Below are 15246 nucleotides of genomic sequence, written 5' to 3'. Positions count from 1 at the left end.
GAAAACAGGCATCAAAAAGAACAGTCAAAGCCAGCCTTGCTTCAGCTTGTCTATATGTAGACAGAAAAATGAGCCGAGTACAAAACAAACATCATAAATGGTCTATGACAGGATCCTGATCATGGGGGCATGGACCAAAACACATTATAATGGCTATTGATACTTTGACCACAAAGATGCCAAGTTAAAGGTCCCCACAGTAAACAGAGCACCCTGGACCTTGTCATGGCATGCAAGGTGCTGGTGACAGCCAGGTGTCACTCAGTAACCTGGAAGAATGAATTTCGTATGCAGTTCCCTCTGACATTTGTCTTACTATTTTCCCTCAGAATACAAACAATTGTTTATTTTCTAAAATCAGGCCAGCATTTCCAGAATTAATCTGGGTAACCAAAGCAGTTGTAGTTTAACTCAGTCCTAATGGGAGAAAACTCTAACACTGGAATTGCTCTTAAGCCACAAGGAAGTGCCAAATGAAAGCCACCAGCCAGTCACCATGTCGTATTCTGCATCATTTATTAAATATTTTTTATGTATGCATTTACAGACTTGACTTGCTTCAGAACTCTGCTTCCGCTTCATTTTTTTAACTTTATGCAGAGATGGTCTAGTAAAAACGAGACCCAGGTACAAAACGAGGCAACAGGTAGAAAATGTTTCCTCTTATATACTTTGCACCCATCCATAAAAGAAATCATGTGACAAAGAAATAAAACCCAAACGTGGCTCTTTCAGAAGAACAGCATTGTCAGTGTTCAACTATGCACCCTAAGGGGGCAGCTGTGCAACCTAAGGGGACAGCTCCTACGTTTTTTTACATGGATGTGTATATATATATATATATATATATGCATAATAACTTTTTACCTTACTGTATCATGTTGGTTCAGATGAAGAAAAATCTAGAAACCATCAGCTAACTCATTTGAATATACCATGATATCAAAATTCACCAGGGAGACGACACTGATTGGCCAGTAATATGCTTTTATCCCAAACTTCATGTAAAAAGTTCCCTTTAAAAAATTCATTGACTCCTTTCAAGCTAAATATGAGCCTCTAACATGGCTCTCTTAAGGAAATATTTTAAATGATTAATTTCGAAGCTTAAAAGTATCCTTGAAACTAAAGTTGCTGTTCTCAAAATGAATGCTGTTTGAATGGTTCACAGACCTGGAGTTATCACTAGGAAACAGGGGCACCAATGCCATTAGCAACAAGAAACAGCATCACCATAGGATAATTACAAGGTACAAAATTGCCCAGGGGCCAGAAACTCGCTATTAATATAATTTTGGCAGCAGCATCATTTGATATTTAACCATTTATTACATAAGTATTAACATATCAGCTTCAAAGACACACACTCCCAGCAGGACACTCAGGAGTTACAAAGTTATGGTGATTGCATAATTTGTATTGCACAGTTTTATAAAAAACATAAATACTGGCTATTCTAGCTTTAAATACAAAATACATGTCATATACTTTTAAATCTATAATCTGGTTCAAGTGCAAATCAGGTACTTTCTGTAGTCCTTCCAAAAAAGGCATTTTTAATGTTTTTGGCAGGAGTGACAAGTCACCTTGCCAACAACAGAGCTAGTTACGATGCGTACATCCAAACCTCTGAGAGTAGCAATCATGTACATACAATACAAAACTGAGTATTTACAAATGTACTAAGCGCACATGTGACCTCAGCGGACATATCAGAACTAATGAGCCATGCCCACGCCGACAATAGTTTAGGAAGGGTGAGCATGTTCCTTCCGTTCCGTTTGCTTAGGCTGGCTGCTGTGGGTTGACATTCATGTGAGGAGGATGTCCTAGAAGGCCGATTCTTTGTTTCTGCTTCCTCTGTTCTGTCATCTGGAAAGTTAAAAAGTTTCATCATTACACTCAGACACTTCCTGTGCGTCAGGTCACACACTGAACCATAGATTTACCTCTGTGGTTATGGGTTATACTGAAACCCACTTTCTACTAATAGTGTACTATCACACACACACACACACACACACACACACACACACACACACACACACACACACACACACACACACACACACACCAAAAGGGGCACCTTCCTCTGCAGACAGGAATTCTGTGGCCTCATCATGCAGGGTGACATTCAGGAGTACTGCCTGCTGCTTGTTTCACAGAGAAACAAATGACAGGTGAAGCATGGGCTTCTAGGTCATTTCCGAAAACCATTTCCAAGTGATGTAGAGAGTCATTGGAAAATGGTAGCTCGCTATGGTTATGACATGTCACACTATCTGGAGAAGCAGTGTTTTTAGAAGCCCTGGCTCTGACACTGTGTGCCCACATCCTTTAGGGGGACTTGGGTTCCTCTCCTCAGTGATTCTGCAAGGTCAGAAAAAAGTTACCTGGTTCTTCTAGGAAAGACGAGTGGTCCTCACACCCTCAAGGCTATATGAACAGTGCTCTGGCCACCAGTGCTGTGAATAAGCACTGGATTTTGGGGCCACACCAGAAGAGACCATTTCTCAATGTGGGTCCCCACGAACAAGTGCACTCACACAGCCCAAGCAAGAGATTGGTTGGGTTTCTTGTGGCTGTTGGACTAGAGTTTTCACTTTGGGTCTCTAGCCCTCTCCTGGGTACTTTAGGACTCAGTTCTCTGCAGTAAGACTTTCCTTAGCACGTCAGGACTATGACTGGAGTCCACGCTCCCAAGGTAACTAAAAGACTAGACGCATTCAGTAGATGAAGTTATGTGCAAACAGCATGAGGTTTACGGTAGAACAGTTAAAAAAAAAAAAAAAACAAAAAACAAAAAACAAAAAAAAAACCCACAGACTTTGGAATCAGACAGTCATTTAACTCAGTGTAAAATGTTATTTAACTTCCGCCACTTTGTCCTTTAGTCCATGTAATGAAGGTAATTCCTGTCTGCTGGGTAGATGCTGAGGACATGTGTAGATGTGTAAGTACAGTGTCACTCACAGAATGCTTAGGTTTCAGTTCTCACCTGGACTGGCTTCCAGTCCATTCCTAGCACAGTTACATTGGTTCAAGCTTAAAATGGTTATATTTTGCTTTCTCCAAGCAGATCACTTAACTGCTCCAGCCAAGAGATACTATTTTTAGGCTCCTATGGAAATGCTTTCTTCGTTATAATTTAGATGAAAAGATGTGCAAAGATTGAACTCTTTCACACGGAAGTTTTAAGTGAAGGTTTTTGTAAGGAACTGAATGAAGATATTCTAGCCAGCCTCCAGAATTTACATTCACAAGTTCATTTGAGGAAGGAGATGTTCACAGGGTACATGGGATACACTTGCTGTGATGTGATGTTAACATGCCAGGTACATACTCTGTGTATGGTTTACAGTTCAGATAGGGTAGCTCAGGTTTGCTTACTTCAACTGCTCTCTAGGCAGGCAGTCTTGTGAAGAAATCCACATACTGGTAATCTCCAGTATTTAAATGGGTTTAGAAATCTTGGCATGTTCACCCTCTATGAAAGGTTACTACTTGCTAAAACATCCATACACTGCTGCCGTGAGGCCTTGCAGCTCAAAGCTGGCCCATACACCCTTCTCTGCAATGCTTTCCTTAGCTGCTGGTACCAGAGAGAATCCTTTTATATGCTCTGGCCTTGTCCCTGCTCAGTAAGTCAGTCACTCTATCTGTGTCTTAAACTCATGACCTGTAGAGCTCTCTGGCTTCACCTAGAGCCATCAATGGCTTCCTCCCTCCCTCGTGGTCCTCCTTCCCTCGTGGTCCTCCCTCCCTCGTGGTCCTCCCTCCCTCATGGTCCTAGTCTTCCTTTCCATTTGTTTCTTCCAAGCTGGTTAGGTAAATCATATTCCCTCCCTCACAGACCAGAAATGTTCATAGTGCTATAGTTAGTGGCCAATTCTTAACCCGTGATCATTTCAAGTGCCCGGTACAGGCCTATCTGATTTTTATTATTTCCATAGAATGGTTCATAAATGGTTCAGCAAAATAACCGCCCAGCAAAAACATTAAAATACAGACAAAAGGGACCACAAACAGAATCTGATATGTCAGGTCTGCTGGGGGCCTAGGGATTCACATTTCTAATGAATCCCTGGCTGCCAAAGATGTTAATGGGCATGTCCATTTTGAGTATGTTTTCACATACTTCTGCGCTGCCTTTTGCTTACATGAAGACAGGTCTTGGAGAAGACTCTGTGCAGCTGAGAATCCAGAAGCACACCATCTGACTGTGTGATCTGCATTTACCTTGCCTTTTAGACAGGAGGAAGTCATTCAACCCAATGCTACTGGAAGAGCTGGCTATCATGTAGTAGCAACTACAAGGGAGTTAAGAGCAGCAACAACAAAAAACAAAAAGCCATAAAGCAGCTAAGGATTAAATCTGACTTAGGAGAAGCCCAGGCCAACAGCCCTGGTCACTTCATTTTCCTCCTGTCCACGCCTGCCCTCAGGGAGCTTCTCCTTTACTAGCTTCATTCAGACTTTTCACAGTGTCGCCTGCCCACCTACCTCACTACAAGGCACTCCCTGTGTGTTACCATTACTGTGTCAGGAAATAGAAAAAATGGTCAGAATGTGTCCTGATCTCCATAGTGTACTCTTCAGACATCCAAAGCAAAGCAAAATTGAGGACTGATAAACGGCTCCATCAGATTCATACCTAAGGTAACTGAGTCATGTAAAATGTCCTAGTTGTAGAACATTAAAAGTTTTTAGAACATCCACTTAGCTGAAGATGGAGAGTTGAAGCTATGCTGTGCTTCATAGCAATGCAAATGGAAAAACTACCTTGAATATCTCTGTGCTGTCTTTTGCCTCACTAATAGCTTTATAAATAAGATGGAAGTAACATCAAAAAGACCTTGTATGAGAACACTGGACACAGCACGGAACATCATGAGGTGATTAAAATCTGGCACAGAGGCTCATAACAGATCTTAATATTCTCTGAAAAGCTTCCGGTTACACATAGAGAAACATCCTGGCTACTGAGATTCCAAACAGCCAGTGACATCTAGTAACCAGAACTCCTTCCCTTGGCGTCTGTGGAGTCAGTCAGGCTTAAATGATGAGCCCCAAATGCTTAGAAGAAAAGAAAAACAAAAAGAAAGAAAAGAAAACAAACCCAAACAAGCCCCCAGCACAGCATCTGCTAAATACAATTACATTGCTGATGTATTATTATCGTTTAGACCCTTGGAGGAATCCCCTTAATATGTTAAATCCTTTCTGACTGACAAACTCTTTCTCTGGCCCCGAACCCAGCACGGAAAAACCCTGAGAAGAGGGGGAGGCAGCCGATGACTGCAATCGTTCCTATGAAGAAATCATCACTCCCCTTTGTCCATTGTCACAGAAGCCAGCTGAGACCTCTGTAGCATACTGTTTAAGTATAATTCACCTGCTTGTAAGTCTTGCTGGGGAGACAGCTAGTTCTAGAAGGCAGATGCTAGGTCCTCTTTGCCTTGGGGTCCTGATAGCCCCGTGTGTGGTGAACACATGGCTCTTATGTGCTGGCTGAAGTGAGGAGTCAGGCTAACCTGGGTGGATTGCCATTCCTTCATCATGCCGTGCGCTGTCATGCATTTGCTCATGCTACTTCCTCTCCCGGAAGCCCCTACTGTAGTTCTCTGCCATCTCAGAAGCCACCTACTTGTATGATTCAGAAGCTACACTCATCTCACCCTAAGCTACTGTTGGGCCAGCCTCCTCCATGTTCCATGGACTCTACTCACTCCTTCTCTGTTTCTTGCTAAACATGGGGCCCTAGAAGGCAGATGTCTTGGCTCTCTTTCATGAAAAAGGCAACATGCTAATAATATAATTTAGATGTTCAAGCACTTCTTACATTCCTAGCATAACAGATAAGGGTGGCTGTCCTATAGTAAGCCAGTCACATTTTCAAGAAAATTAACCTTTTGCTTAGTATTTGCTCTTTTGCATTACAAAGGAAACATGCAAAAAATATTTATGAAGTTCTTACATTAGTCTTCCTCCTTGGAATAAGGATGTAAGAGAATCACATTTAGTGTTCGGAATCTCTTGGGAGGGGAAATTTGGAGATGAGATGCAACGTTAACACCTAGAACAGCAATCCTAAGCAACCGTTCACAGTGGACTGAACACCTGACAGCGCTAATCACGTTTGCACTAATCTCCTCACAAGGACTTCTCCCCCGTTGCTAGTTTATAAAAACAAACTAAGCACCGTGGAGAGTGAAACCTAACGTCATTCATACTTAAATGACTGTCGCTCCATTGCTTGTTTCTGGGTCAGAACATCGACAAAATAGCTAAGGGATGAGGCAATTTTTGGATTTCCCCGTGAATGGCAGTCTTTCATGGCCGTAGTAAAAATGTCCATGACAGAGTTTCTTGTTCTTGAATCATTTGTGAGGCTTTTGGGCTTTAGTCCATTTTGTTGCCTTTTGTGGGCAGGAATTCTTGCAATGACCAAAATCAGGCCCATAACATGCCACTATGAGTTCTTACACACAACAGCTTAAAAATGCCTACAATTCTCCTAACACCAAAATTAATTATATTCTAACCTACTCAGGTTGGTGCTGAGATGACACAGCAAAGGTTTGGTAGATGGCAGATTAAGGAAGCCATCTCTACAATCGCTACTTCCTTTGGAGTGAAACAACCCTGCTCTTGCCCCCAGAGCAACTGTTTTTTTTTTTTTTTTTTTTCTCCCTATATTTCTTAGCGCTCTGAAACTTCAGCAGTTCAATCCTGGTAAAAGAACTTCAAAATGTGTTACTTCCTTTCCGTGCTTCTTTGTAGCCTATAACACTTTCCAAGAAAAAAAATTTTCATTTTCAGAATCACTCACAGGGGACGGCTTTCTAAAGGGTGGTTCCAACTGCCAACCTGAGAACTGAAAAAGAAAATGTAGGAAGGGCTAGGAATTGAACAGTTGAAACCACTCAGGGTCTAAGGGGACTTCATGAACCTTAGTCTGTTTAGTCAAATGTCAGTTCAGTAGGAACAGCTCTACCCTGACCTGAGTTTATACCAGCCCCTTTAGGCTTTAGCTATGCATAGAGAATGCATCCTTAGTGTCATGAAATAGGATTCTTAAAAGCAAATGAAAAGACATTTTAAAAGTTGATCACAGAAGGCAAACTGAAGACAAAACAGAACAAAGAAACTCAAAACAAAACCACTCAAGACGTCAAAGTAGGCTGCCACTTGGGGTGAGGGCTTCACACCCTCGTGCTGTGATACACAGTGTGGTAGATTTCCTAAGAGCCCTCTGTGCTCTTGACATCCTCATCAAGAAAACAGGGAACTGGAAAGATGGCCCGCTGCTTTCCTGAGTATCTCCCTACACCCGCCATTTGTGCTGTATTTCCTCAGCCCAGCTCATACTGCAGACAAGTTCACTGGTCTGTGAAGTGAGGCTTGAAGCAGCTTTGGAATCGCTCACTGTGAGCCCCCGGGAGATGACAGACTCAGCACTGTGTGGACAGGGACTTTCAACAGAGCTGGAAGGGAAGGGCTGCCTTGATTTTACTACCACAGAACACTAAAACACATAACAGTTTTGTTTCAGACATATCTTAAGAAACCCTGTGGTAAACTGGAAGTACCCAGTTGTTCACATCAACAGAGCACACCCCTATGGAGCTTCCAAGGATGATAACAGGAGATAGTCATGAGGAAATGAGATGAGAGTTAGAGGTACTGCAGAGCTAGGAGGCCTCAGAAGGAGCAGTTCTGATACTCTGGACATGAAGTGCAGATGAATGCTCTGAAAAATGGCGCAGCATCACCCTTAGCGCCTAGGTTGACGTGTCTTCGGTCAGAGTCTGAGATTTGGGTTTTGTACCAAATTTAAAACATTTGATTGGGCCGAGCCTCTGGATGCCACAGCTACTTCAGTGGGAGAAGCAAGCTTGCTAGGGCTGTGAAGTTCAGCAGCCCCTGGGGAGTGGGGGTCGGGGTGGGGGACAGAGGCAGACACAGCCATTAGTGTATTCATGAGTCAGCTTGGTCCAGTAAAACATCCATTAGCTGTCTCACAGCAGAATGGGCAGTTAAGAAGCAAAGTAATCTAGTTAGACCTTTATTAGTTTACTTATTTAGGTTATTTTTCATTGAGGTGGTTGCCAAGCTCTGGGCTGTAGAGGGCTCTCATTGATAACACCACCTTTTCTCATTGGTCTTTTATTATTTATATTTATGTTAGTATATGTAAAAGAAAAGAACTCGAGGCCAAATGGTGTCTTAGGGCACAGAGGAGCAAAAAAATCAGCTGGAAAGGAAATATAGCTGAAAGAAGAATTACTAAAAATGCTCTCTAAACTGCCTCCAAGAAGTGTTTATCGTAGGCCAGTTCTTTAGTTTTGAAGTACACAAAAGTAGTAGGTCACCTGCGGGTACACCTGGCTACTTACCTCCAGGGCAGGCTTGTCCAGCCTGCCTACTGCTGTGTCTGTGCTGTTGCTTAACATGCCCCAGAAACAAGATATGCTGAGCTGTACCGTTAGTGTGTGCTTATCCCAGTGAGGCGGCTGACCATCGCCAGCTCAAGTCCTTGACCCAGAGTGGCACTGGTCACTACCTAACCACCTGGTGACTGTTCTGTTCTTAAGGCATCAAAGGAGGTGTATGGAGGACAGTAAGCCAGGCTTGGTGGAAATCTGTTGCCCCCTGTCAACTTTCTCCAAGGGGCAGGGTGGGGGCTGTGTTTCTGAAAGGACAAGAAAGGCTTTCCAAAATGTGCAGTTTTAAGTCCCTGAGTGAACTCATGAGAAATCACAGCGCTAAGAAGCTAACGCAGAACTAAGCACATACCGCCTCCCTAATGAGTCAAGTCCCAAAGGGTACATATGGCTTTTATGCAGCGTGCTGTGTTTGTTGCTCTGTGCTTCACTGAGGTAGAGTACACAGTAAAACCATACCAGTGGCAGCACAGAAACAGTGACGTGGCCACACTGATGGTAAGGGCAGCAAAGGCAGGGACTGTGAGGGGTGAGTGTCTTCTGACACCCAGTCCCCTCTATGCAGGTGAAACGCTTCATCACCATGACACAAATGCTGCTGATCTTTGCACCAGACTTGGGATGTGTGACAGAGAGTGGAATGTGTATAGGCTGGGGTGCTGGGCGAGGGGTGTTCATCCCTTACCTGGTCCTTTAGTTCTGACAGCTGGCCAGAAAGATTGGTGACAAGCTTCATGGTGGACTCCAGCTTCTCCTGCAGGTTCCTCAGCTCGTTCTGCTCCCCCTCAGAATCGCTGCTGACCAGGGACATGGCTCTCATCCTGGGGAACCAATCAAGGTTTCTTTCCTAGAATCCACAACGGGAAAAAGTGGGAGTTACTTCTAAGGGTGGAGACAAGAAGAGCCATCTTTTCACGCCGTCCTTCCCACGGGCCATCTCTCATGCTGTTAATCTCTGCCTGCCCTAGAACTAATCACGGTTTGAGTTTGGAGGCCAGCGGTTGACATCAGGGGTCTTTCTCATTTGCTCACCACTTTTTGTTTTCCTCTTTTGGGGACAGGTCTCATTATGCACTACAGACTGGTGCAAAAGTATGTCGACCAGGCTGGCCTTGTCTCTCTGAGGCCTGGCTGCCTCTGCCTCACAAACACTGAGATTAAAGGTGTGCACTACTATGCCTGGTCTGCTTCATTCTTTTGAGAAAAGGTCTCTCACTGCAAGTGAACTCCCCAACTTGGCTAGACTCACTGGCCAGCAATCCACAGGGATCCCCACATCTCTGGAGTCACAAGGACATGTCGCCTTGTCTGACGTTTTATGGGTGCTCTGGGAATCCAAGCACAGGTCCTTATGCTTGGGCAGCAAGCACTTAGCTCACTGAGCCATCTCCCTAGCCTAGCAAAGTTGCGATTAACACAACGGGACTCTTAATTCTTAGAAGAAGAAAGTGTTGCAAAGTTAACTGTAAGGGGAGAGTGGGCTCCTAAGTGCAACAGTGGACACCACCACCATGGCTTATATCTTTGTTACCATGGCTCCTGTCTTTGCCACTGCAGCTCTTGTCTTTGCAAGATTACATGGCTGGCAAAGCCTTGTTTCAGATTGGGGCAAAGCATGCATAACAGACTTTAGTACTTTTAAAGTTACCATTCAGGGGCTCTAAATACATTACACTGATGCACCATAGCCCACAACAGGAAGTCTCATTTTACCCAGCTGAAATCCTACCCCCTTTAACCACCCCTTGAAGCCACTACCTGTTTTCTCTCTGTCCCTGAGCCTTTGACTACTGTAGGTACCTCATACTGTGCTGTACTCAAAAAGAATGACACTGGAAAAAAATCTGCAGGAAGTGCTCACCTGTTCTGGCATTTAAATGGACAAACGTGAATGTGCTTGGGTAAAGGGATTGTTAACAGACTGAAGATGAGGCACAGGCTTCTCAATCCATTTCCAATTTGTGAGCTTATGGAAGGTACCCCTGTGTTCCCTCCAGCCTGCAGTGGGCGATAGATGCTGCCCACTGTACAAGGCAGGGACATTCTGTAGCATGCCCTACCCAGCTCCATCCTTTTGATGTTTTAGCCTGCCTCTCACCACTGGATAGCAGAATAGGGCTTTTCCCTCTCTCACCTCACTTCCTCCTGCCTATGATGCCCATAATGCCTGTCTCCTGAATAGCATGCCTCATACTCAGGTTCTGAACAGAGGGGCAGGAATGAACATCAAGATCCAGGGGAACTGACTCAATTCGGATCTAGCCAGTGTCATTCTCACCTGGACCACTTTGATCTTATCAATATACACTGCATACATGTTCAACATACCCCTGCAAGTAAGAACAGTGTACTATTGTTGCTTTGATCTACTATAAGTTCTCAGCATTTTTATGGGAGTCAATCTTTTCTGATACAGATTATTTTTTGTTGTAAATCATAGTCTCTGCTACAACCACTGTTGCCCCCTTCCAGATAGGTTATAGGCATTATGTACAAGAGAAGATGCAGCTGTATGCCAACAAGACACTATTTACAGATGCTGGTGGCTCCCTGGGTTTGGACTGTGGACTAATATTGGCCAACCTCTGTTGTATATAACAGAGCGGGTCAGTATCTTGAAATAAAAAACAATACTCTGCCAAACCCAAGTCTGGATATGGCGTATCAATTGAGACCACGAAACTGTTTTCAATTAAGGTGATACTGCAAGAGAAGCCATGCTCGGACCAGGTGCAAAATAAACAAAGAAGGCAAGCCACATACTAGCACATCTCTTTTTCCTGGGGGAATGGGAGCACGGTCTCCTGTATCCCAGAGTGGCCTTAAACTCATAGTGAAGCTAAGGTGACCTTGAACTCATGATCCTCCTGCCTCTATTTCCTGACTGTTGGAATTATAGCTATGCACCACCATGTCTGCCTCTGTGGCTGTGGAAAAGCATTCTAACCACTGACCTATACCCCTAGCTCAGTCGCACCTCAGAACACCAGGGGAGTCTAGGAACACATCCCCAGGATCTCTCACTACCCTGTAAGGTGAGGGCTGGAACCACCTCTATGGAGTGACTAGACCAAGCAGTCAGTCAGTGTTTGTGCGCGGATGGAGGGATCTTTCATGGACTCGACTCAAGCGAGCTGAAGTAGTTAGCTTACAGTTTTTCTTTTCTGCTGAAGGAGAAAAAACAAGAGTCTGCCCTGCTGTACCCCATGGAAAACATTCATGCCACTCTATGTTCATTTTAGTCTATTTCTTATCAGACTGACAGGGAAAAGATCAGCCCATACCACATCCCTCTTCAAAGCCACTAGCTTAAGACTCTGACGTGTTTCTCTGCCTGTAATCCGTTTACTATGGAACAGCGTCAGTGACCTACTGTGGAAGAGATTCTATAGGTCTCTGTCCATCATTCAGACATAACGCTTCATGCTCCCACCAAGGAAATGTCTCATATTTAAGGACTACAATGCTGAGGGAGAAGTGAAAACCTCATATTTAAGAAGACAGTAGGCTGTGGCGAGTGGGCAATAAACTCTCCTGAGGGCCAACTAGCTTCTGTGAAAGGATGGAGGGATGGTGAGGATTGGCTGACAAAGTCATGATCCCAACACTATCCCATAGGCCACCATCCCCATCAAAGGCCACAGAGACCCAGCGAAGAAGAACACAGATCCCAAGTCGTGCTGTTGCTGTCAAGCTCTGAAGAAAGCATGGATACATCATCAGCTGGGATGCAGTGGGGTGACAGATCCCACCACACAGATGTGAGCAACTACAGTTCTGACTTGGGTATACAAGATGGGACTAAAGCCCATTTTCTCAAATAAGATCTTAAGAATTAGCTGTGAGTGGTGGAGTAGGCCTTTAATCCCAGCACAGCCCTGGCCATTACACAGAGAAACCCTATCTTGGAAAACCAAAACCAAACACACACACACACACACACACACACACACACATACACACACACCACCACCACCAACAAAACAAAAACAAAAAAACAAAAACAACCCTAATGAACAAAAAAACCAAACAACAGAAAAACAACAATAACAACAAAACAAAAAGCCCTTAATTTGTATTTACAAATTGCGTTATAACTGAATGGGTGAGCATCTTATGGTGATTTGAGCTCAAGTATGTATAAACATAAACTGTAGGAGCCCTTATTTCTGAGGATGGTGCAGTGGCCACACAGACATGATTACTACATCTGGGTCCTGGGAGCTCTTTAGAAGTAGACATGTTTGCCTTGGCCACCTAAGTAGGAAGCAGGGTTTCCATCTCCAGGTGCCTGCAAAGGGAATGAGGAAAGTAGACGTTAGGTATGAAAAAAGCAGGCTTCGCAGGGTCAAATGAGCAGTAGAGAGAAAAGAACCAATGCCTGGTGACCAGCTACCGAGCATCCTTTGCAAAGACGGCCTGATGGAGGCCAGCACCAGGCTCTGAAGGGAACGAGCATTGAGTGTGTCCTCAATAGAGCAGGGCACAGGTGTAACAGATCATCAGCGTGGCTGGACATGGAGGTGAGAGCAGATGGGCAAGGTAGCTTGGACGGTAGCTGTACAAGGGAGGGTCTGGGATAGGAAGAAAGGAGCTAAACGTGAAGCTGGAAATGAAGGAAAGAAAGGGAAGCTGGTGTTAGAGAAGAAACCCTGCCTTACCAGATGGGGGCATGCACACTGAGCAGCACCATGGGCTCCTCTGGGGTTGACTTAGTGATGCTCTGCAAAGAGATGCTCCAAGGCCAAACTGGTAGCAAACTCATCTAAGGTCAGGCTCTCAAATGCCCCATGTGCTTAGTAACCCGTTCATGAAAAGAGAAGACAGATTTCCAAAGAGTCTATGTAAATGAGGTCTTCAAAAGAGTCACGCATGAGTGCGCACACAGCTTCGAGTTTAAGGAACCGTAACACCTGACTGAGTAATGACAGACTACAGTGAGACTGTGCTACTGCCAATGCCCACCTTCTTCTGCAGCACATGTGACGTCCTCTCACCCCTCCCCCCCAGTTCCAGCAGTGCCGTGGGAACACATACAAACTGCACACACTTCTTACACCCGAATGTCCTTGACTGAACTTTGACTCATGCCTGCTCTGTACATGGGACACTAGTGAGCCTAGGATAAGAAGGCCGTGCTCAATGAGTCCATAAAACCACTATAGAGGTAATGCGTCTGTAACCACAGTGAACCGAAAGACGCCGTGGAACACTCCTTCAAACGTAGGTAGCACCCACAATGTGTCTGCTGTGGGCAACTGTGGGCCATGTGTCCCAGCCTTGGGCTAACCCTTCATTTTCCATTTCTTAGGAAGTCTGCCACGCAAAGGTAGGAAAAACGGTTTTCTGGGCTATGACCCCTTCACTGTAAACTCTCCTTCACTGCCTCCTTAAATTTGTAGTGTGAAACTGGGGTAGGAAGAACCCCACTAAAATCCTAACCCATACCAGCCAAGTGCAGTGGAACACAATCGAGTTCTGTGGAGTACAGATTCTACTGTTCTGCACCAAAATAACATACTGAAATGTGAGATCCTTGGTATTGCCAGTATTTTAATTAATTAAATAATCACCTGGCTGTTAGGTCAAATCCTCAATTATGCAGTAGTTAAAATTAATTAGCAATTCTAGCCAAACACTTCTCTCAGTTTCCAGGTGGTTTTGCATGTGGCTCGGTAGGATGAGCTCCTGCTGGTTCCTCATCAAGAAGGTTCCAACCTACATGGAGAATCAAACTGAAAATATTCAGAATATTCCAATCACTGTGAAAGTTCTGTGCGTATGTGTACATACGTGTGTGCACGTGCTCACATGCGTGTGTAGGGGTGTGAATGCAAATCCTGGGACTTTATATGACATCACTAGCTTGTCACCCACTGCTCCTGTCACCCATGACTGTCTAGCCAGAGTGTGAAGGCACAGACATCCATCTTTGCAGATTCTGGTCCTCTGTGTAGATATCTGGTCTACACGGGATAAACAGCACGCCACTGTCTTGGTTTCTGCATTTTTGGGAAGGCCATCTTTAACCAAGACATTCTGTTTATAAATGAGTTCACACAGTGGGGAATGTGTGTGGTTTTGGGGTGGGGGGCACACAGCATCTGCCACTCTTGGTCTGATGTGTCCCTTTCTGCTTCTCCTCCCTTGGCGTGCTGCTGGCATCTCACATGCCAATGCTATGAGGCACCGTCTGCCCTGGTCCTCCCACAATCCAGTCAGGCAGTTCCCATCATTGCAAATACTTCCTCTGTCAGAGCACACAGATGAACTGAAGCCACAGCCGGAAGCAGGCTAACCACAAGTGCTAAAGTTCTGGTTAGTTCTTTTCTAGGTAAAGTTGGAAAAGTCCCTGCAAAGGCAAACACTGAAGTTTTAGACACGGAGGTGGCACTGACCAGCCACTTCAATGTGTCCTTGAGTGTAAAGAGGGAAAGAGGGTGTGGGGGTGGGAGGGTGGGGAGCAGAGCCAGGGAGAGGAAGAGCAGAGGCGGGAGCACAGGAGGATGGGCTGTGTGTTGCCAATGCTGAGAAGCAGGTGTTTTCTTCCCAAGTTCAAGTGAAGTTACTGTTCTGAGAAAGACTCCAGAGAATCCATCACCTCCTCAGAGGAAGCTGCTCAGGTAGAGAATTCTGTTTACTGCCTAAACAAGAAATCGAAGGCTACTTACCAAAGATTAGAAGACGAGGATTTGGGGGCAGGATGAAGGGTAAAACACATGGGTCAAGAAAGAGAGGAAAAGTTCTAGAAAATGGAACTGTTGCTTTACTATCAAGTTGTCCCCCCCTCCTCCCGGAA

At 44.7% G+C, this 15246-nt stretch overlaps 1 protein-coding gene across 1 annotated transcript in view; it reads right to left on the bottom strand.

Moving 5' to 3' along the window:
• Nucleotides 1–681: 681 nt before the first annotated feature.
• Itpr1 (inositol 1,4,5-trisphosphate receptor type 1) overlaps nt 682–15246 on the bottom strand; it is a 333498-nt gene continuing 318933 nt past the window's right edge. Inside the window, exons 61-62 of the mRNA XM_051155019.1 lie at nt 9133–9294; nt 682–1872 (exon numbers count right to left, since the gene is read on the bottom strand). Of these exons, the coding sequence (XP_051010976.1) occupies nt 1786–1872; nt 9133–9294 (249 nt within the window). The 3' untranslated portion in view covers nt 682–1785. The remainder of the gene's footprint in view (nt 1873–9132; nt 9295–15246) is intronic.

This window comes from Acomys russatus, chromosome 13 (assembly GCF_903995435.1).
Source record: "Acomys russatus chromosome 13, mAcoRus1.1, whole genome shotgun sequence".
Lineage (NCBI taxonomy): Eukaryota > Metazoa > Chordata > Mammalia > Rodentia > Muridae > Acomys > Acomys russatus.
The sequence above is the reverse complement of the archived record's forward strand: the minus strand, read 5'-3'. Positions and strand labels throughout refer to the sequence as shown.